This window comes from Penicillium malachiteum, assembly GCF_028827825.1.
Source record: "Penicillium malachiteum strain IBT 17515 chromosome Unknown utg000002l:1.0-8849297.0:1.0-8852440.0, whole genome shotgun sequence".
Lineage (NCBI taxonomy): Eukaryota > Fungi > Ascomycota > Eurotiomycetes > Eurotiales > Aspergillaceae > Penicillium > Penicillium malachiteum.
The window spans coordinates 7,711,041-7,731,291 of record NW_026643095.1 but is presented as its reverse complement, the minus strand read 5'-3'; the positions used below and the strand labels follow the sequence as shown (position 1 = coordinate 7,731,291).

At 44.0% G+C, this 20,251-nt stretch overlaps 6 protein-coding genes across 6 annotated transcripts; 4 read left to right on the top strand and 2 right to left on the bottom strand.

Moving 5' to 3' along the window:
* Nucleotides 1-4,876: 4,876 nt before the first annotated feature.
* On the top strand, nt 4,877-5,998 carry N7483_005877 (putative short chain dehydrogenase; the record flags this gene model as incomplete). Its single annotated transcript, XM_057089314.1, has 3 exons — nt 4,877-5,089; nt 5,160-5,495; nt 5,687-5,998. The coding sequence occupies 3 exons, from the start codon at nt 4,877-4,879 to the stop codon at nt 5,996-5,998; spliced, it is 861 nt and encodes a 286-aa protein (XP_056949143.1).
* Nucleotides 5,999-8,102: 2,104 nt separating this feature from the next.
* N7483_005876 (uncharacterized protein) lies at nt 8,103-8,454 on the top strand (the record flags this gene model as incomplete). Its single annotated transcript, XM_057089313.1, has 2 exons — nt 8,103-8,131; nt 8,169-8,454. 2 exons carry the CDS (start codon nt 8,103-8,105, stop codon nt 8,452-8,454), a joined length of 315 nt encoding a protein of 104 aa, XP_056949142.1.
* Nucleotides 8,455-8,954: 500 nt separating this feature from the next.
* Nucleotides 8,955-9,935, bottom strand: N7483_005875 (uncharacterized protein; the record flags this gene model as incomplete). The annotated part of the gene is made up of 3 exons (XM_057089312.1): nt 8,955-9,358; nt 9,460-9,549; nt 9,608-9,935. The coding sequence occupies 3 exons, from the start codon at nt 9,933-9,935 to the stop codon at nt 8,955-8,957; spliced, it is 822 nt and encodes a 273-aa protein (XP_056949141.1).
* Nucleotides 9,936-11,993: 2,058 nt separating this feature from the next.
* On the top strand, nt 11,994-12,691 carry N7483_005874 (uncharacterized protein; the record flags this gene model as incomplete). The annotated part of the gene is made up of 4 exons (XM_057089311.1): nt 11,994-12,051; nt 12,075-12,232; nt 12,290-12,340; nt 12,572-12,691. 4 exons carry the CDS (start codon nt 11,994-11,996, stop codon nt 12,689-12,691), a joined length of 387 nt encoding a protein of 128 aa, XP_056949140.1.
* A 600-nt stretch (nt 12,692-13,291) lies between these two features.
* Nucleotides 13,292-13,886, top strand: N7483_005873 (uncharacterized protein; the record flags this gene model as incomplete). Its single annotated transcript, XM_057089310.1, has 2 exons — nt 13,292-13,389; nt 13,481-13,886. The coding sequence occupies 2 exons, from the start codon at nt 13,292-13,294 to the stop codon at nt 13,884-13,886; spliced, it is 504 nt and encodes a 167-aa protein (XP_056949139.1).
* A 1,419-nt stretch (nt 13,887-15,305) lies between these two features.
* On the bottom strand, nt 15,306-17,270 carry N7483_005872 (uncharacterized protein; the record flags this gene model as incomplete). The annotated part of the gene is made up of 3 exons (XM_057089309.1): nt 15,306-16,627; nt 16,665-16,916; nt 16,982-17,270. The coding sequence occupies 3 exons, from the start codon at nt 17,268-17,270 to the stop codon at nt 15,306-15,308; spliced, it is 1,863 nt and encodes a 620-aa protein (XP_056949138.1).
* Nucleotides 17,271-20,251: the final 2,981 nt, after the last annotated feature.

The following is a 20,251-nucleotide window of genomic DNA, read 5'->3' as shown; positions in this document are numbered from 1 at the left end:
ATTTTACGTCGACGTCCATACTCGATCTCACGATGCCATCTTGTCAATGTTAAACCAGGACGGCGTTCAGGCTGCATTCTCTTTATTTTCTTTTTTTGTTCAATTGTTTCGGGCGGTCTTATCTGTGACATATTCACACTTATCAAAAGTGAGGGGGGTGGAAGACTCTGGAAATGCCCAGTGCGGCATACCATGATCTTCGAATTATCGGGTCTTCCAATTGTGCCCATGTACATATCTTCGTTCTAAGGGGCTTACCGGAGCATGGGTAATGAGGTGTTTTGTCCGGTGTGCTTCTTGGTCAACTGAGGTGGGGAATACCTCAATATAATGAAACCGTCTAAGTTCTGATTTCAAGTTTTCCTGTTCGAAGAAATTAGACAGCGCTAAAGGTCGCTATCTCTAGCAACGGAGCTAGCCCTGGAGATCATGTACTGACATTGATGCCGGTGTTTCAAGTTGTGAATACTTTCAATTCCAAGACTGACTTCGTGTGTACTATTATGTATATTACAATGTCTAAGACTCGGCAGGGCTACTAGTAGAATCAACCTTCAAATGTTGGACTTAGCATTTGAATCACGCCCGCAGTGACAGCAGCGATAACAACTTGGAACATTCAAATGTTTGAAGATAAAAGATCATGATTATCCTTCAAATGAAGGGCCCAGCTTGAAGTTTCAAGTTCATTTCGAGACCCCTAGAATCGCCATTTCCCCGTATACATCTATTGCCGCGGCATCAATCCGATGCTCGATCACATGATAGCATACCTAGTATATCAATTTAGCATTATTTCCCAAGTTTACTTCGAATTAAACAGGCATAAATAAGAAAAACAGTGTGCAGAGTCAAAGGATTATGAAAATTTGTTAGAAAAGCTTTATGGGATGGACCGGATGGTTATGTCCATATGAACCCTGGAGTATAAGTTCAGCCAGAAGTAGTCGCGGCATACGCAAGCAAGCCCCTAAGTCAACCTTACATATAAAGCACCGATTTCAAAGTACAGCTTGAAGAGATAAAAAGAAAATCCAGTACGTAGTACCTCGAGTGCTGGAATCTAACTCGAGGTCTTGGAAATTAGAAACCACATGGTTAACTGACTGACGTAGTTATTGCTAGTATTTCCATATAGATGTCTCCATTAATCTTTACCATGTTGAGAATGTCAAATCTTCTCGTGGAAAGAAAAAAAATTAGAAGTATTTCAAATAAAATACATGTATTCAAAAATTAAAGAGAAATCCAGATTTACACTATACTAGTATATTATCCCTACTCGCAAATGCTAGCCCTGGAGATTCCCAACTACCACCTGCCCAGGTGGGCAGTTGGCCCGTTGGTCAGCACTTCTACCATCGAAAGGGACCCACTGGCAACAAACAATCCACTGGCAGATGTCCGAGCCCCAAACAATACTTTTGTCCCCTGACAGGTCGCAGAAAGAATGCCGAGAGACCCTTTTTAAAAATCTAGAGGAATATTCATAACCGTTTTACGGTTCCTTAAAAGGTGTTTATCTATATCCGGATCTGGTTTCCAGGGTGAGCGGGTCCTCCGACTCGGAGTCATCAGATATAGAAGTTGCCAGTGGCTGAAAGACTATCATAGACCTAATATATGAATCATGTAAACATTTCCAAATAGAGCATGTGCATGCTGGATTCAACTTAAAACTCACCCCAACTTTAATTGATCCAAATTCAAAATGTTGCTGGTGTTAGGTGGAGCTTCACCATTAAATAGACCAAATACTCTCAAGTGCTCTCGCTTTCCTTCAAATGTTCTCCGAGACTCGACATCATTTACTAGTCCTTCATCTGCACCTATATACAGTGTGAAGAGGTCCCAGTTGTGATGTTTCCGAAGAACATAGCCTCCTTCATGTAGGTAGAGACCAGTAACATGGTTAAAGGCGCCAACTAGTTGCTTTACCGCTAGGTGGCCACCGAGAATACCGGCTTAGGGTCACCATGTGATGCTGATGGGTCTGTAATGGCTGCTTATGTATGTGATAGGTGACTAAGGGATACCTGGCACAATGTAATTGGACTGAGAGTTCCAATGTTGGCCTGGCAGATCTCAACTTATGCGGCTGAGTAGAGAGAGTCCGTGGATATTAGAAGATGACATCCTCTATATTAGTAGTAATGTAAGCTTGGCCAAGATTTGAAATAATTGATGGGTTATAAGAGATGGATTCACCTAGATCATGATATCACTCGAGGATATTTGAAATACTAGTAGAATCTGGGGGAATTAACAAAGGAGGGCCTTCTTTCCCCTCAAACTCACGGTATTGGTACCCAGTCCTAATCCGAATCCCGAGCTTCAATGGTGGGTAACGGCTAATGCTAACTTAAGATCATGATGCAAAAATTGGAAAAGAAGCAAAACAGATCACGCGCTTGAAATCCAATATCATCTTGGCGGTCCTGTCGCGGAAAAATGGCATTGCATATTGTTTTGTCAATTGCTTTTACTGTACTCCGTCGTTCGATTTCAAATGCTTTCAATGTTCATATTTTCTCCGAAAATCGGCGGATACTTGGAAAATGACTTGCAATGTTGTACCTGGGAGTACTGGTACTGGGTTTTGACGGCTACAAGATTTATTTCCGAGTCTGGGGTACATAGGAAATTATGGAGTACATGTATTCAAAATGATAAAAGAAAAAACATGCAGGTCTATTATTGGCATTCAAACTTGAAGTTTTTAGTACCTAGGGCAGCAATTTGAAGCTATTAGTCAGAGTGCGTAGTTCATAGGCCTGGACTTCGTCTGCTACTATAGAGTATACAGCGTGGGCTAAGCGGGCATCGACATAGTGAAAATAGTTCTGTGCCTGGGGAGTGAAAAGATCGACAGTCACGCGGACATAGAGTCAGGTCATAAAATCCAGTATCTAAAAAGGAAAGAAAAATTGAAAGTCTCATCCAGGCACTAGCTATCTCCGGGGAAAGCGGAAGAAGCATAACGCGGATGTCTTTGAGATGAGTATGAATGTGGAACCAGGCTCGGCAGGCCGAACGGCAGAGACCATTAATAGTACGGAGAACAGAGAACGGAATACTCCATATGGCTTAGGACGGCACGCTGGAAGAACACACAGGCCACAGCTTAGTTGGCGAAGAGATGAGAACAGGATCAACAAGCAGCCAGATACGCGAGTCAGAAAGTATGTAGAACTATATGAACAGCAAAATCGGAAGATAAACAACCAACAGAAGAACTTCAACCCACTCTAGATCTAGATCTAGTTGGGTCTAGACCTGGGATCGGTTCGTCAGCGGTGTGTGCGTTGAGCCTGCGGGAGAAACAAAGGCCTGAACTATTAGTGCGTATTCGGACCAAACTGGTGGGTTTCCAAGGGGTGGGGATTCCAAGATTGTCGCAATGGAAAAATTCTAGAAGATCAGGGATGCCGATGTTTATTGTTTAGTGTCTTTTTTTCATGAGAACAGGGAAAAGTAGGAATTGGGCTCCAGGGCTTGTGGTGGCTTTCCCCCCCCCCTATCGTGTTGACGGGTCTCTCGGAATCACCCGAATGAGTAAGTGTGTTTTTTTTTGTTGGTCACACGGCCTTGATAAACGCCGCTCTAAACTGGACCATTCTATCCGTAGTTCTAGTTTTGATTCTGATTTTGATTTGAGTTAGTAGGTGACTCCGATTAGGAGTTTGTCTTTGTGAGCGTGGGGGTGCACATGTGCTATTCTGATAGTGAATTACTGATCACTTTGATTCAAGTAGATGTATATCTTTGTGAACAATTGATCTCAATTATGTGATATAGATGATTCAATCAATGAATTTATTTTTATAACTGTGATATCCAAACATGAGAATGTCTCTATGGATGTACATGTACAGAAAAAAAAAACCTAGATTCGCGGAATGAGCCATTGACTTTCTCAACATCCAGGGACAGGAACCACGGGGGTTGGTGGCGGCAGCTATTGGAGAAGCACTTGAGGCCACATGATCCCATGATTATATTCTTCGTAGGGATATACAAATATAAATTGATTAAAATTAGAGATCGACTAAGATTTTCTACTCCGTAGAGGTCACCTGAACACTGTGGCGCGGGGGATCGGCTTTCCCAAACCAGACATCCGATCTACATGTACTTACACGTACGCGGGATGCCAGTCCCCCCGGGGACATAATAAGAAAATAAGAAAATAAGAAAATAAGAAAATATTTGAGAAACAATAAAATAAAAATAAAACAATACTCCGTACGTCGAACATGGAAATTCATGATTTGAGAGGGTCCTTGGCTTAAGAGGGCGATTTTGGTGGCAAGTCTGTTTCGTTTCTCATGACCTATGATGTAGAATTAACATGGTTTCTAGACTACAACTACTTAGCGAACAAGGATAATCAAAACAGATGGCAAATAAAGTACGAAATAAAATATAGAGATCATGTACTCCGTACTCCGTACCAAGGTACTTTATGTACAATATCGCCACGGCCGTTTTGACTGGGCCAACGCATTCCCCAGTTCCCATTCCCCGGATGGGCCCGGCCTGGACCGAGCCCCAGTAGTCTCTTTAGTGATTTTTATTTCATTTTATTTTTTATTTTCTTTGAAGTATGGCTAGTCTCAGTCTGTCAATTTCTTCATGTTCACGAGACCTCTTCGCCCGGGATCTATGGCGGATCTGGTGCCGATATTAGAGATTCCTTCATTATTTAAAGGGCCTGATATTCCGTGGGTTGAACGTCTTCATCACTTCATCACTTCATTTGTTTCTCTACTCTCGATAATATCTTAATCACTCATCTTTTCGGTCTTTGTATACCATCTTGATACCCTTTTTACTCCTTAATTTAATCCATCCCTCTCACACAACTATATACACAATGTCGGTCTCCATTGAAACCACCGAAATTCCCACCGCCCCTATGACCTCCCAGCCTGTTCTTCTGGGTCAGAATGCCAGAATGCCTGAATTCAGTCTTGCTGGCAAGGTTGTACTGGTCTCCGGTGCTGGCCGCGGTCTTGGTTTGACTCAAACTGAGGCCCTCTTGGAAGCCGGTGCGAAGGTCTACGCTCTTGACCGTCTGGAGGAACCCGTATGTTCCCGTTTTATCCCAATCTATGAACCTGAATATCATTCTCTAACATGAAATCCAAAAAAATTAGGCCTCCGAGTTCGCTGAGATCCAACAGCGTGCCAAGGAACTCGGAACAGAACTGCACTACCGCCGCATCGATGTGCGTGACACAGAGTTGCTCAACAGCGTGATCGAGGACATCGCCAATACCGAAGGCCGTATGGACGGTCTGGTTGCCGCCGCTGGTATCCAACAGGAAACCCCTGCTCTGGAGTACTCCGCCAAGGACAGCAACACTATGTTCGAGGTCAATGTCACCGGTGTGTTCATGACTTCTCAGGCCGTAGCCAAGCAAATGATTCGCTTTGGCAACGGTGGTAGCATCGCCATGATCGCCTCTATGAGTGGTACCATTGCCAATCGGGTACGTTGCCACCCCTCCATATCCTGTTCTTGGCTTTGAATTCTTGAATCTTTCTTTAATGCCCCACACACTCCGGCACTGCTCTTCCGACTTGATATACCCCGCTTGGCATTCTATCCCTGCCCCTTCTGTTTTTTTTATTGTCGCTTTTCTGCGGGGAGATTCAGTAAGACTAACATGGATTCTAACAGGGTCTGATTTGCCCCGCTTACAATGCTAGCAAGGCAGCTGTCATTCAACTGGGTCGTAACCTCGCCGCCGAGTGGGGTCAATACAACATTCGTGTTAACACCATCTCTCCTGGCTACATTGTTACTGCTATGGTTGAGAAGCTGTTTATCGACTTCCCTGAGCGTCGCGACCAGTGGCCTAAGGAGAACATGCTCGGTCGTCTCTCCCGCCCCGAGGAATACCGTGGTGCCGCAGTCTTCTTGCTGAGTGACGCTAGCAGCTTTATGACTGGTAGCGACTTGCGCATGGACGGTGGTCACGCTGCGTGGTAAAACACTTTTATCACTTAATATATCATTCTTTCAGAATTTTTCTGAATCCCGGAATCGGCACGGAAAAAGATAATGGGGGAAAATGGGAGAATGATGAGTTGTATCCATCTACGCGTGACCCTTGTATAGGAGTCCCTCATTGCATGGCGTTGTCAAATTTTGCTTTTATAATTTTCTTTTTTTGGATGGGATCAGCAAAGCGCTTTGAATTGATTCTGATTTTGATTTGTTGTCTCGTACGTGTTCCGATGATCAGCGAGTGTCTTATGTGTCTCTATCTCGGAATCCTGTCATGATGATGTTAGACTAATCGACCGCTCGAGTTAATACATATAATCCTGGTATGATCAGACCCACTTGTCCACTGTCAGCCCTGGAGATCGACTCCACTTTTATGGTCATTTGCCGGCATCAAGCCTGCGATCCTTTCCTATTCGGATCCACTGGAAACGTGTTCGCATGCAAGAATCTCTATGTAGACACTTAAATTCTATCTAGGTGTTGTATTCACCGACTTAATCTAACGCAATGAACAACATCGAATTAGAAATTAAATTAGAATTAACTACATTTGCCAAGTCGCTAAGGGAAAAAAATCATCCAAGTTGAAAGTAAAATTCAAAGCCAGCCACAGTAACCTTCACGTCGATCTAGTCCTAGCGAAAGAAGAACAAACCTGTCCTTGATAAATTGAACATAATATTTCAAGTTGCCACAAATCCATAATCCCAGCACCAAGGTTCATCTTCCACTACCATGTCCTAAGCTCTTATTGCCTGGTACTACCAAAGAACCCTGCCCCAGAATTCTGGGGAAGATGCGGAGACAGTCCTGTCACCCAATCATACAGTTCAAGCTTCGCTCGGCCCTCTTATCATCCTGAGTGTCCAGGACTATTCTGGTATATCTTGTGTGAGTTTGAATAACCGGTCCGGGTAGCCAATCATGCTCTTCTCACGTTACGATGCCCTTTCATTTGATGCACTTGTTTTAATGGGTGTCGCTTGGCGGGGGCCGTTATTGGGGCTGATTACGTGTATGTAAGGGGTGGACTAGAAGATGTATGCGTGTCATGTTATTTGTACGCACTGTTGATTCTTCGAGTCCCGAGGTCAGCAGATGACATGCCTTGTGTTTGTCTCTGATATGCTCACGCTTTAAGGGGGAGAGTACCGGATACTGATGGCTTTGGGCTGTTTTGATCTGATGAAGTCATGACTACTATGTAGACTTCCCTGTGCTTTTTCCTACTAACGGGATATCCTGATGTAGTAGGTTGAACTGGAGATATCTGAAATTGGCAAAAGAATAATACGGGGTCATGTCGGGGATTCAAATATTAGTGGAATTGCCGCATTTCCATGCCTCTCGGTGCTCAGCCAGTAGAATCTTGCCCAGTTAAACATAAATTGACAATATCGAATGCTCTCAGTAGTACTTACGACTTTCATTCTGGGATTTAACTGAGCCCTGTGGTGAAGACGGGTCTATGTAGTCAGCATATACTATATGGAGCGCTTAGTATGCCCAGGTGTACATAGTAGATATCTAGTCACTTCTGGGTGCTACCTAAAACGTTCCTAGCGCTACTGTTCCTGTTCAAGTTGAAATCACACATAAAAACGACTTGAAACTTTTAGTATAAGACAGTGAAAGGTGATAAGAAGCGGAAAATTATTCAAGTTGTCATATACGCATGTTCTCTCTCCAAATGCTAGCATTTTTAGTGATATCTCATAGGACCCTCAGGAATCATGATGTTCTGAAGTTGGCTAAAAGCAACCTGGAACTTGAAGTTTGTCATTCAACATTCGGATACAAGGAATTATCCGTAGCCAAAGCAGTTTGATGAACAGTTTTAGGGGCCCGTGTAAGCTGGAATAATCCGATTCCAGTGCAAGGGAACCACGGTTCCACCAAGGATTTCATGACGTCAAGTATAGTATTGATGCTCTTAGAGTCTTCAAGTTCCAAGTCTGAGTTTGGCATATATACGGAACCCGCCTGGAATTTGGTTATATTTGTCTGAAAATTCGAGTCTTTGGATAATTATCACTCAGTCACTTCGATATTCAGAACCCTTAGCCGAACATTTGAAGTCACAATGGTCAAGGGTGTTGAGACAGCCATGAAGTAAGATTTGAGCATTTATGAACAATCAACTAATTAGATTCCGAAAATTGAATCAGATTGTCAACATGACAGCTGACAAGCTCAAAGACTGGCTTAAACACATGCAAGAGCAATCTGAAGATTCTGGATGGCAAGATGAGTCAGGCGAAACAGTTGGACATGAAAGGCATTTCCCATCAGCATCTAGTATTGGAAGCCAAGGTGGATCTGGCTCTGAGTGTGGTGATAGGACTGATTCATTATTCGGTGGACGGAGCATAGTTGACATTTTATCTCATAATCTGAAAAAGGAATCCAGCTCAGTACAGAGAAGCGGATATTGAGCATATGCTCCGCTTTGTGCCGTACAACAAAAGGCGTTTAGCACAAGAGTAGAAGGAAATCACTTAAGAACATTGAATTGGGGACATGATCCACGAAAGGCTTGGAAATTATAGTGGGGAATGGTCTCCATCTACACGGTGCAAGGTCACTGCACATGTGGCAGCTAGGATTAATCCTAATGTCAGTCTCACTCAAATGCCCCAATTCTTTTCAATTTTCTTTTCTTTCTTTTTCTACGATTGGGAATAGAAGGGGAAGCTCTGGTTTCCGTAAGAAGGCCTCATACTAGTATGTATAATTTGGCAAATTTGAACGCAAAGTTGAACGCAAAGTTGTATTCTAGTTCTGATTTTCTTATGATGACTAACACGATCTCAAAGAATGACTTAGATCAAGAATTGAAAATGAGCAAAATGAGCAAAATGAAAATGGGCATGAGCATGTGAAGCAAGTAACAGTAGGCACATGTAACAAGAGTAAAAAGACGACTGCAACAAGATTAAACATCGTTAAGTTCATCAACGAGCTTATGGTAGTCACCCGAGGGGTCGACCAGTGTAGACATTTCATGAGCATTAGTATCTTCTAGCAGCACAAGGGATTCGCAGTAGGTAAGTTCTTTAAATGTGCTCTTCCATATCCCATTCCATGTGACAACAATCTCAGGGATAACAACCAGGATGACTGGGTAGCCATCATGCTGACCTTCTTGGAAGTCATGAATCCAGCCATGGAGATAATGCGCTTCCTGGAATTGGTCACGCGAGTGAAATCGTTCGGGAACTCCACGTTTCCACCTGAATTGTACATGTCCACGATGAATGAATATATCTTGGGTCAGAAATTCATCGATGACGATGAATGATTTCAAAAGCTCTTTTTGTCGTTGGTTTTCAGAGGTTTCTTTGATTGATGGTCTAGCAGTGCTTGGACAAGCTCGTCAGAAAGAAATTTTTCCACCATAGATTTATAGTGCTCCTCTCGACGGTGTTTGTGTTTCTCACCAAGCGTGCGATCACTAGCTTGGGCCCAGCTACATGGAATTGCGAGTTGCCAGGTCTCAGATCTCCAGTAGGCAGCTTCGATTGGATTGGCTGTCAGAATGGTTAGTCTGACCAGTTACTAAATGGACAAAAAGGATTATCTGCATACTCGAATAAAATCTCTCATAAAGGTGGTTGAGACCACGAGTAAAGCTCTCTTGTCCTTGATCATCTTCCGGGCTGAAACCTCCGTCAATAAACCAAAATTGGTTTTCTTCGTATAGGGAAACGACTGCATTCCACAAAAAACATTCCATGATAACGCTGGCAATCTTCTCTGCTTGCAAAGGAGTGAGACGTGCCAAAAGACCATCCCAGGTTGACTCGAAACAGCAATGCTCTAGTCTCTGCATTATGGCGTTCTTTTGGTCCTCCGTTATATGGGATAAAGCTTCAAGTTTGGGGAAACACCAGCATCGTGCCCAGGTTAGAACCATTTGATTGGAACTGAACCTCGATTGAGCGTGGTCTGCTCTCACCCATCCGGCTGCGCCTCCATTTAGAACAGAACAACTTTCTCTCATAAGGTCCTCACGCTGAAGTCCATGAAGATGTATTCGCTCAAAAAAGGCGTGCTGATCGGCAATCGGCACTGGCACTCGTCCGAATGATACCGAATATTCGGATTGGTAGTCATCAGTATTTCTGCTTTGCTCGGACAAGGCATAGGAATTCAGATCGACATCTGGAGGTTCGCTTGTCTTTCTCACTTTCTTTGGAGGAGGCTCAGTGGCTGGAAGATTCTCCTGGTCAGATGCCTCAGGTTCAACCTCGGGTTCAAATTAGTATTTTTGAACTCAAATATGAGATAAGTCAGAGCCCTGTAGGCATGGCTCACCTGAGATTTCTTTTTTTCCCTTTTTGGTAGGCATGGCAGATTTATTTAGACAGTTCAAATTTCTATTCAGTCGAATTGATGAAAAGTTGATGGAAGGAAAGAAAGATGGAAATTTGAAAGAATTTAAGCTCCAGTAATGCAACCTGGGCAATTACCCAGTTCCGAGAGTCTCTGTCTCTTTCCAAGGTTGAAACCGTTTGATGAAAGCCGCCTTAATCATGAAAGTCACTTGAAAAACTTGATCGGCTTTAGGACAGTCAAAGATTCCGGCCGTTTTGAAAAAAGAAATTTCTTATCCTAAAAATATCGCATACATTTTTTTTTCTTCAAGTTGCGCTAAGACATGGATGTTGCCGATCCCTTGCTGTACTAGTACCTAGGTAATAGCTGAGCCGTTTACTATGTTAGTGCAAATTGATATCCCCCGGTTACTGGAAGAATTTCAGCAGATGTGAGCATCCGGGGCCGAAGTGGCCGAAACAAGTTCAGTCGATATTGAAATGGCAATATCATTTTCCAAGGCTCCGAGTCGAGGCCACCCGATACATGTATCAGAAATCAGAATAGACCAGAAAACCAAGATCTGGACCGTATATTGCTAGCATGACGTTTTGATTTAAATTGAAATATGGACATTGACCGTCCCAATTGTAATGATCAACATTGGAAGTACTTGCTGGGTGGATGCATTCCTGGCGCTCTCAATGCCTCTCCCCCCCCCCAGATGATCCATGTACTTATCCTCACAAAATTCCAAGGCTGGTAATAATAGACTAGCGGTCAAGGCTGATTCAAATGTTTGATGGCTCATTTTCCGAGAGGAGGGACCATTCAATTTGTTGTCTCACGCGGGCGCATGTACTAGTAATCCTTTAAGCTGTAGATTCCCGTCATATGGCCTGTTAGAAATATGATGTAGTCCACCATGAGACTGAAAATATTCTCTCACATGTGCAGCTTGCAGGGTTTATATCAATACATTTTTGCTATACCTACCAAGCTAGGAAGGAGCTCCTTTCCCGTGTTTCATTGCATTTTATTCATTCCAAAGTTGTATTTCATTCCTCTGCCTGGTAATGAGATCTTCAGTTTCAACCTTGGAAATCTTATTAAAACCTTGGAATCCCTCCCCCTCACCTGCAGTCTGTACCTTTCAGAAAGTCAAGAAATTTCGACTTTGAGCATCCCAGAGTATCCATTTCCAACCAAAATGGAAATAGAAGAGGGAAGGATCATTGTGGGCATTGATGTTGGAACAACTACCACGGGTACTTTTTCTATTCTCTTTTCTCAAATATTTTGGCTTCCCTTTTGACTCATTCTATTCCAGAGGTCGCGTTCTGTCAAGTCAACAACCAAGGACATGGCAAGATCGACCTGATCTATGAATGGCCCCACTCACATCTGCTAACTCCAAGATGTCCATCTATTGTTGCCTTTGGGCCTCAAGGGGGCCAGCCAACTTCCTGGGCCTTTGGTGTCCCTCCAGAAAAAGATGCGCATGTTTGGTTCAAACTAACATTAGATGAAGAATGGCAGCGCTACGGATTTTATGACAAAACCCTAAGAACTCTGCTTGGGTCGAATTTTTTGAACTCAACAAATCAGTTTACTCCAAAGGCAATTATGACCAGATTTTTATTTCAACTTCAAATACATGTGGAGGCAACTTTACAGCAAGAATTTGGGACTCAACCCTACTATCAAGGATCTGTGTACTTTTATTTTACTTTCCCAGCGTACTGGCCTAGTGAAACCCATAATGCCATGCGCAATGCAATTGAAGCTGCGGGCTTTGGCTATTCTGACTTGCATAAATTCAAGCTGAGGTCAGAGCCCAAAGTGGCTGCTCAGTATGTGATATCAAACAAACTTGAAGACATCATCAGCCTCCAGGTAAGACTGAACATCATCCAAATCATTATCATGACAAGAGCTCATCTTTTTCCTCAGTTCAGCGTCGGCGATAGAGTACTACTATGTGACTGTGGTGGTGGTACTGTGGTGAGTCTTTCAGTTTCATCTTGAAATTTTTTTAAGATCTACAGTAATGCTTTCTATGCTTTCTGAAAAATTCACTAACAGCGGGATTAGGATACTGTTTCCTATCTGATCAAAGAACTTTCCCCCCAGGTAACAAAGAGAATCGGCAGCCCAAAAGGTATGGCAATATTATCTTTCTATCGATTTTCTTTTTTTCTCTCTTTGTGCTTTCATGGAAGCTTACAAGATCAGGTGGCAAGTGCGGTGGAGCAGCCATTGACTGCAGACTTTGTGATCATCTTCGCGATCGTTCACAAAGAGAATCCTGGTTCCTTCCATTTGGTTCTAGCGTTGAAATGCGTGCACTCTTGAGATCATTTGAAGACCTCAAGGCTAGCTTTTCAGGCTCTGGGGACGAGGAATACATCTTGCCTCCAGATGCCTTTCCATTCAAAGTCAGCTCAGAATACGGCACCAAACATTTAGGTTGACTCACACATAATACGGGATCTTTATGATCCTATTCTTCGCCAAATTTTCGAGATGATTCAAACGCAGATGAGACGTGTTACGGCGAAGTCTAATCAACAGATGATCAATGTAATCTTGCCTCTCTTTTATTCTCTTCTCCGTGAGAGCAAAGCTGACACTATCCCATTCAAGCGCATCGTCTTTATTAGCGGGTTTAGCCAATCACCGTATCTGCAACTATGGATGACAAGAAATTTCCAACAGAGCTACCAAATTACACCTACCTTCATTCAGCGCGATCCGTACGTTGCTGTGGCTTCCTGATTTGACCCCCCTCATCTCTCTCTCTCTCTCTCTCTCTCTCTCTCTCTTTCATTACGTTGAAATCTACCTTCTCCTTAAGGGATTTGCTTGTAGCCAAGGGAGCTGTTTTGGCAGGCATTGAAGAATTCTATGGGCAAGCATCAGCAATGCCTTATTCTGAAAAGTGTCGGCGACATTATGGCTTGGCAGTTCTTCCATTGTCTCCTGTTTCAAGCAATTAGTTACAGCCCAATATTCCTCCACCATTTCATTATTTCCGCTGGGTACTCCAGAAAGTAAGTGTCTCCTTGGTTCCATTTCAGAGTATTTGCTGAAAGAACTGACATTTGCCTCTCAATTTAACAACAAAAAGGACGTGAAATACAGGTCACCTTACAAGGTCCCTCAAGAGATTCAAATTCTCCATGTCTCATCGGATTCATTGATCAAAATGATCAGGATTTACGAGTGTGCTTTAGACACTTTACCTGATTCTGTCGGAGGTACGGTTGATGCTTCTGGAGACTCCTCAACAGCTACCTACTGGACCACTACTTACGTGACCTCAACAGACCAGACCCCCGAGATCAACTTTGTGGACAACATCCAGTGTGATTTTCGACATACGAATATTTCCAACTCTCAGTTGTCCACTCACAATGGGTACACTGACTACGGTTTGATAATCTCCATTCAAGTGTCTCTGGATCAAGAGAACGGGCTGCTAGAGTTCATTGCTTCATACAACGGACGTGTGATTGGACGAAAAGGGGTCGCACTGAGTATTGACTGATTGGCTGTTGCATGGGAATGGGGATGGGGGGTTCAAGAGCAGCCATCTGGGAGTACTTTGAATGGCTTGCAATGAAGGGAGAGAGACCATTTTGGCCGTCTCGGACGAACAGATGAAAGAGGGAAATTGTTGATTGATTGCTTGGAAAGGGAGATTGTTTCTAGATTGCCAGATTAAATGCTATTTTGAAGTTTGTGATGCTTTTCAACTTGGTTTGTATTTTCATGTCGCGTTTTGCACACTGCCACTTCTAAAATATGTGACCCACCCAGTAAGGAAAATAACTCGCGAGAAAGGGAAGAAGATGAGGGGAAAGACGGAACAAAGAAGCAGCCCAGGACGATTCGGATGATCAAATATTTGGCTCACCCACCCGACTAGGCGTAGAAGATGTCTGCATTATGTTCCTTCTGTACTCTCTCCTTTTTTGCATGCTCAGTTCCCCTGACTGGTTATGGAATGTTGCTCCCCTTTCCCTTTACAAGGTTGACAAATTCGACAAGACCCCAATACGCCTCATGATGTCGCACAAGACCAAAAATTCAAACCCTTGATTCAAATCTAGAAGCAAAAGAAAAAGAGCAAAAAAGAAATGGCGCTGCCCGGATTCGAACCGGGGTTTCTTCGGGATGAACCCGAATTTTATTATTCGAAGGTTGTTTCCAACCACAACGAAGTGTCTTAACCAACTGGACGACAGCACCTAAAGAAATGACCAGACCCGGGCTCGATCCGAGGACCTTGTCGGATTAAGAGTCAGAAGACTGTTAACGACACGTGATAACCAACTACACCATCCGGCCAATGGATGTCATCAGGCTAAAACTATCGCCTTATATTCCGTCTCAAGAAAATTGAATGTCAACCTAATTTTCAATGCGGAAGTTATATGATCAATCAATCATAATGCTAACCTTGAAAGATAATTTCTGTCAACTTGAAGTCCTATCAGACAATATGAGCGATGCCATTAGCACTTGAGGTTAATAAATAATAGTCAATCCATGGTTGGAGCACCTCAAGTACTAGTACTGAGTATGCACATGTGCCGAGTTCCATTAGCGGCTCGGGGAGATGTGGAATATAGTACCTATGTGTTTATCGATACCCGTGGACGTAGTAGAATTTAACATTCATTATAAAACCATTCCTTGAAATTCCCACTAGCAGTGCATGTGCACACTCTGCATGGGCTAATATTATAAATTGAACGATTGGAATCGTAATGACGTTACTAGCATGTCGTCGTGTCGATACATGCGTATTGCAGACTCGGACCTTCCCAGGTTTGCAGCATTAGACCAAAAAAATCCATACAAAAAGCATTTGAACCCCATAAGACCAAGTTAAAAAAAGTAAAAGTTAACGAAAAAGGGGAGAAATACTCCTATGACGAACCATCCATCTCAGAACGAACATTTATCCCTTAACAGGACCAATCTCAGCAGCTTCGAGAGTAGCCACAACGGCTTTCTCATCTGCCATGACATGGCCCTCAGGCAAGTTGTTCAGCTCATCTTCTTCCTTATCCAGGCTCCAGAATTGCCAAATGAATCCAAATCCACCAACACCAGCCAAAACAGCAAAGACACCGTAGTTCCAGATCAGCAGAGGATCACTGGACAGTGGGTTCAGAGCCTCAGCGATGGCGGCGGAGATGGCATTAGTGAAAAGGGAGATAGCCTGAATCAGGGAACGCATGTTTCGTGGAGCCTTGGAGTACGCATACTCGAGAGAAGTGATGGATGCGAAGATCTCCGACAAAGCGATAAAAATGTAAGCACCGGTCTGGATCCAGACGCTGAGAGGTGCCGCACGGATAGCGCCATCAGCGGTGTAACAATCGTTAGCATTGTAGCCACAAGGGGATGTCTTGTAGATGTAGTACTGCACAGCAGCAGACCAGATCATGGCAATAGCTGCAAAAATGAAACCGACAAAGATCTTCTTGATGGCAGTAAACTGGAAGCCCATTTTGCGGAGTCCAGGATACAGGAAGGCGTCACATAGAGGAATGCAGATGATCAGGGCAAAGGGATCCAAGTTGTTGACGACATCGTTGGGTACACCGTGCAAAGTCATGGTACTGGCTTGGGAGGTCAGGTTGTTGGTCAGCTGGCCGTATGCCAGCCAGTATAGCGGATACCAGCAAAAGACGGCACATGCAGCAAAACCACGGCGCACCTCATCCACCCAGGCATCGTCAAAGGTCATCCATGCAGGGCGCAAGTGGGGTGGGATGTTGGATGGCTTTGCCGCTTCCCACAGGGTGCCATCGTGAGTGCGCTTCCACAGTTTGACTGGGTTCCAATGCCAGCGGTCACGGAGAGCAAACATGAAAGCTCGGATAGCCTTGGAAGTCACGGAGCCCTGAGGAGGAGTTTGACGGTAACGCTTGCGACCCCACCACATCACGAAGGGAGTGGTCAAGAACATAATGGTAGGGAGAAGGAAAGCCAACCAGAAGCCGACGTACTTCTCAGCGTAGGCCATACCAATCTGGCCGATGAGGGCGCCGATGTTGATGAAGAGGTAGAAGTAGTGGTAAATTCGGCTCTGAGTAATTGTAGGATCAATGATCACACGCTCACCAGAGGGCAGCGTGCGCACCTTCAAGTTCACCACGGGGATTTGTTCAACGACCAACGCGGAGATATTTGGCTTGAAACCACCAGTGCCCAGGCCCATAATAATGACACCAAGCATGAAGACACCAAAACAAGCATTGGTATTAGTGATGACTGGGGGGGATGGCCGACATGACCAGGATTATGTGACCCAGGATCGCAGCCGCAATAGACCAGCAGATAGTCTTGTATCGGCCCCAGTGCTCATCGGCCAGCCAAGCGCTGAAGAGTGGCACACAATAGCACCAGAAGGTATTGAATGTGTTGACTCCGTTTGCAGTCTCCACACCTTTACCCAGAGCTCCAGAGACACCCTGAGAGGACCCACCACCAGCACCAGTGTAGTGATTCGAACCGGCAGGGCCATTGATCTGAGGGAGGGAATGGTTCACGAAGTTCGAATCTGCGGTTATATCATCAGGTTAGAATCAGTGTCACACAAACTTCAGGGATTTTGCCTGAACGTACACAAAACTTGAGTTCCATAGTAAGAGAATCGCTCGCACAGTTCGACGAAGGCGACCGTGTACACAGCCCATGGGATGGGGGCTGATACACGACGCAGCGCATTGGGACCATGCAATTCACCTTCGGCAGGTTCTTCATCGCCAAGTTGCCAAAGGTATGAATCCGAGACGAGGCTTTTCTCCGGCTTATGAGGGTCCACCACCTCATCGCTATCTGTGGTGATGATATTCTTCTCAGTCAAAGAGGAGACTTGGATCTCTGAGAACTGTTCAATCTCCGAGGTAGCCATCTTGCCAAGCTGAGAGAGATCAACTGGGGAAGAGGAGAGATGAAGAGGGAAGGTGATCCGCAGACTAAGAAGGAAAGAAGGAAAGAAGGACAAGACTACTAGGTAGGAGATTCCACCCTTAAATACTGCCCAGGTGAACCATGCCAGAGGATTTCCATAGACTAAAAGAAATTTCTCATTGGCGTATCCTTCATCTGTATATTCAGCTACTCTGTACTTAGTGTCTTGCCAAGGCTCCTTTGAGGTCCCCTCTTACTACTCTTTCTCTTTTGGATGGTACAAATTCTCTTTTTTTTCTTAGTTAATTTTATTACCCCAGACTACATACAGACTTATCACGCCATCCATGCAGCTAATGAGACTAAACCAAATTAGGGGGGAATTTCCGTAACTTCTCGGCAAATGGTGCAGATAAGGCTGATTACCACCAATAATCATTCACGATCTATCTCAGATTAGGGATAGTGTATGCAACCTAGGCCCTTATAATATAACCATGGCAAGATGCCCTGGAGGTTTATTATGCCGAGACCCACAGAGATAGAAAACAAGCTTAACCTAGTTTTACTCGGAACCCCATAATGTGCTTAGTTTTTTAAAAGGGAAATACTTCTCCAGGAGATTTAATTTGGCCAGAGTAGCTACCCAAGTGGAGAATGAGACTGTATATGGTAACTTGAAGAATAAACTTTTGAGAAGAGTATAGAGTTAAGGAGGCGACAGGAGTTTTAAGGGAACTCCGACGGGCATTAACACACGGTCATCCCGATGCCTCCACTAAATCTCTTGGACCGGGCTTATCATAGTACAAGTGGTCTTGGCGGACTCGTGGACAGCGGATTTTTGTTCAACTTAGCATCTCTTAGCATGCGTTAGTATGTTTAATCCGCCTTGGCAATAGTCAGATTACTGATTTCTCCACTCCCCGTTCACCTCGTTATCTTTCAATGAATAGACGAGCTTGGCCAAACTCTCCGGATTACTCTTTTCCCGTCTCTTCCACCTTCGAGTCCTAACCATCCAGCTCGGATTTCCGCTGCCAAGACAATTCCTGTGCACGGACTGTCTAGGGTTAGGTAGGTTTAGCCACCACCAAAACTTCTGGAATCTCTGGAATCCATATGGGATGGTCGCACTAATGCAGGGATCGCAGGATTTCAAAATTACCGATTGGTATCTCTACTAGAAGGACCCTTGCACTGCAGGAGCTGCAGGAGCTGATTCAGGCAATTGTAACACCACGATGCCCATGTGGCATCCACATGCACATGTGAGTATCATTGTTTCAGGGTTGTCATTGGACAACCTAGAAATACATGTAGCAAATTAAAGAACCTTGGAACCGTGAGTGGCACCCATTTTGACAGCTGCTCTATCTGACACCCGATTACAAAAGTGGATAGCCGAGAACCGGCCGGTATTCATAGAAAGTATGGAATCTGAGTCCCATTGGGCTGGTAAATCTTCATCAATCAGATCATTCCAAGGTTACTATTGATTGTTCCTAGCCTCAACAAAACCTTATACCCTCTTCAAGGTCACGGGATATCATACCCAAGGTTGAAGCAAACTTAGTTCTGATTTTAAAAGCTTAACATAGATAAGAAGAACATAACATTTGAAAAACATACCATTGAAAGTTCTTTTTCCTTCTCCTCGAAAAACTCGTTCTGCTACTTGAGGAGCATTTATATACTTGATTGTTGTCTATGTTTAAGTCATGGGTTTCAAGTTATTGATTCGAATGCAACCTTGGGAACTTGAATTCATACCACAATGTGTCTTGCCGATGCCGATGCTACTGAAGAGTTGAACTTGAAGAATCTTTCAAGTTACACTGTGACCCGTGAACCCATGTAGGCATTCCCGTCTACTATTTAACACAAATTCTGATTTTGAGAGGCTATTCTAGTAAGTTGTGGAGAGTTCATTTATCTACAGTGGCTATGGTAAGGAGCGGGAAGGCATCGCCCTCGAGGTGATCTTAGCCAAGAAGAGCACCCAAAACTCCTCATCCTCCGCCTGAACTTTATAATGAACCACAAAAGGAAGATTAAACTGGCTGGACTGGGAAGAGCAATGATCCAAAACAAGCTTTGGTGGAACGTACCATCTCTTATATCCACACTGTTCATGCCCAGGTAGGATGTCACAAATGATAGTGGTAGAAACACAACAGTCACAGTAGTGAATATGGTAATCGCTTTGCTGTTGGATTATTTTCGTACCTCGATCATTGACCGGAGCTATTTGAAGTAATTAGCAAAAAACGATCTCGAGGAATGTGCAGGCTCACCACGATAGAGGTTTTCTTGGCGAATTGATCAAGTCCAGCTAGATCATGCTTCGTCCCTCTCAGATATCGCTGGACTTGATGAGTCTTTTGCTGCGCAAGTTGACTTCTTGATTGTTTAGAGAAGCCCCACATTAGTGCCATTTGCTCAAGAAATTGCAATTGCTGGTCAAAAATGGCATCCATAATCCCAAGCTCTTTTCTCAGCTGCTGAATTTGATCAAATGTGGCGGCAATTGGAAAGTGTCGCGCTTGAAACTCCTTCCAAAACGTGAGCTTCATGTATGACTCTGGGAAAGGGAGCTCAAGCTTACGAAATGCTCAATTTGCCTTCGGTAGACATGAAGAATATCAAGTTTGTGTTGAAAATTGACTTTCACTGTTGACAATTCCCTTGGCATTCTCACAAGTCGCCCAATCACCATGGTGATCATTGCTTGAGCATCGACACGTCTGAAACCTTTAGCTTCGCTGTAGTCACCGGTACTAATCGTGTTCATAAGCTGATATCGAACCTCGCGAAGTTCTCCTCGGATTCTTCATGCTCTCTCTCGAAGAGAGTTCCATCCTGGGAATTCCAAAACACGAATCTGAGTGCAAGCAAAAACATAAAACAGCAGCAAGCTGAAAATGTCAACTAGTACTAGGGGTATTGAACATTTGGTAGGGGATTCAGCTGACCCGCCTG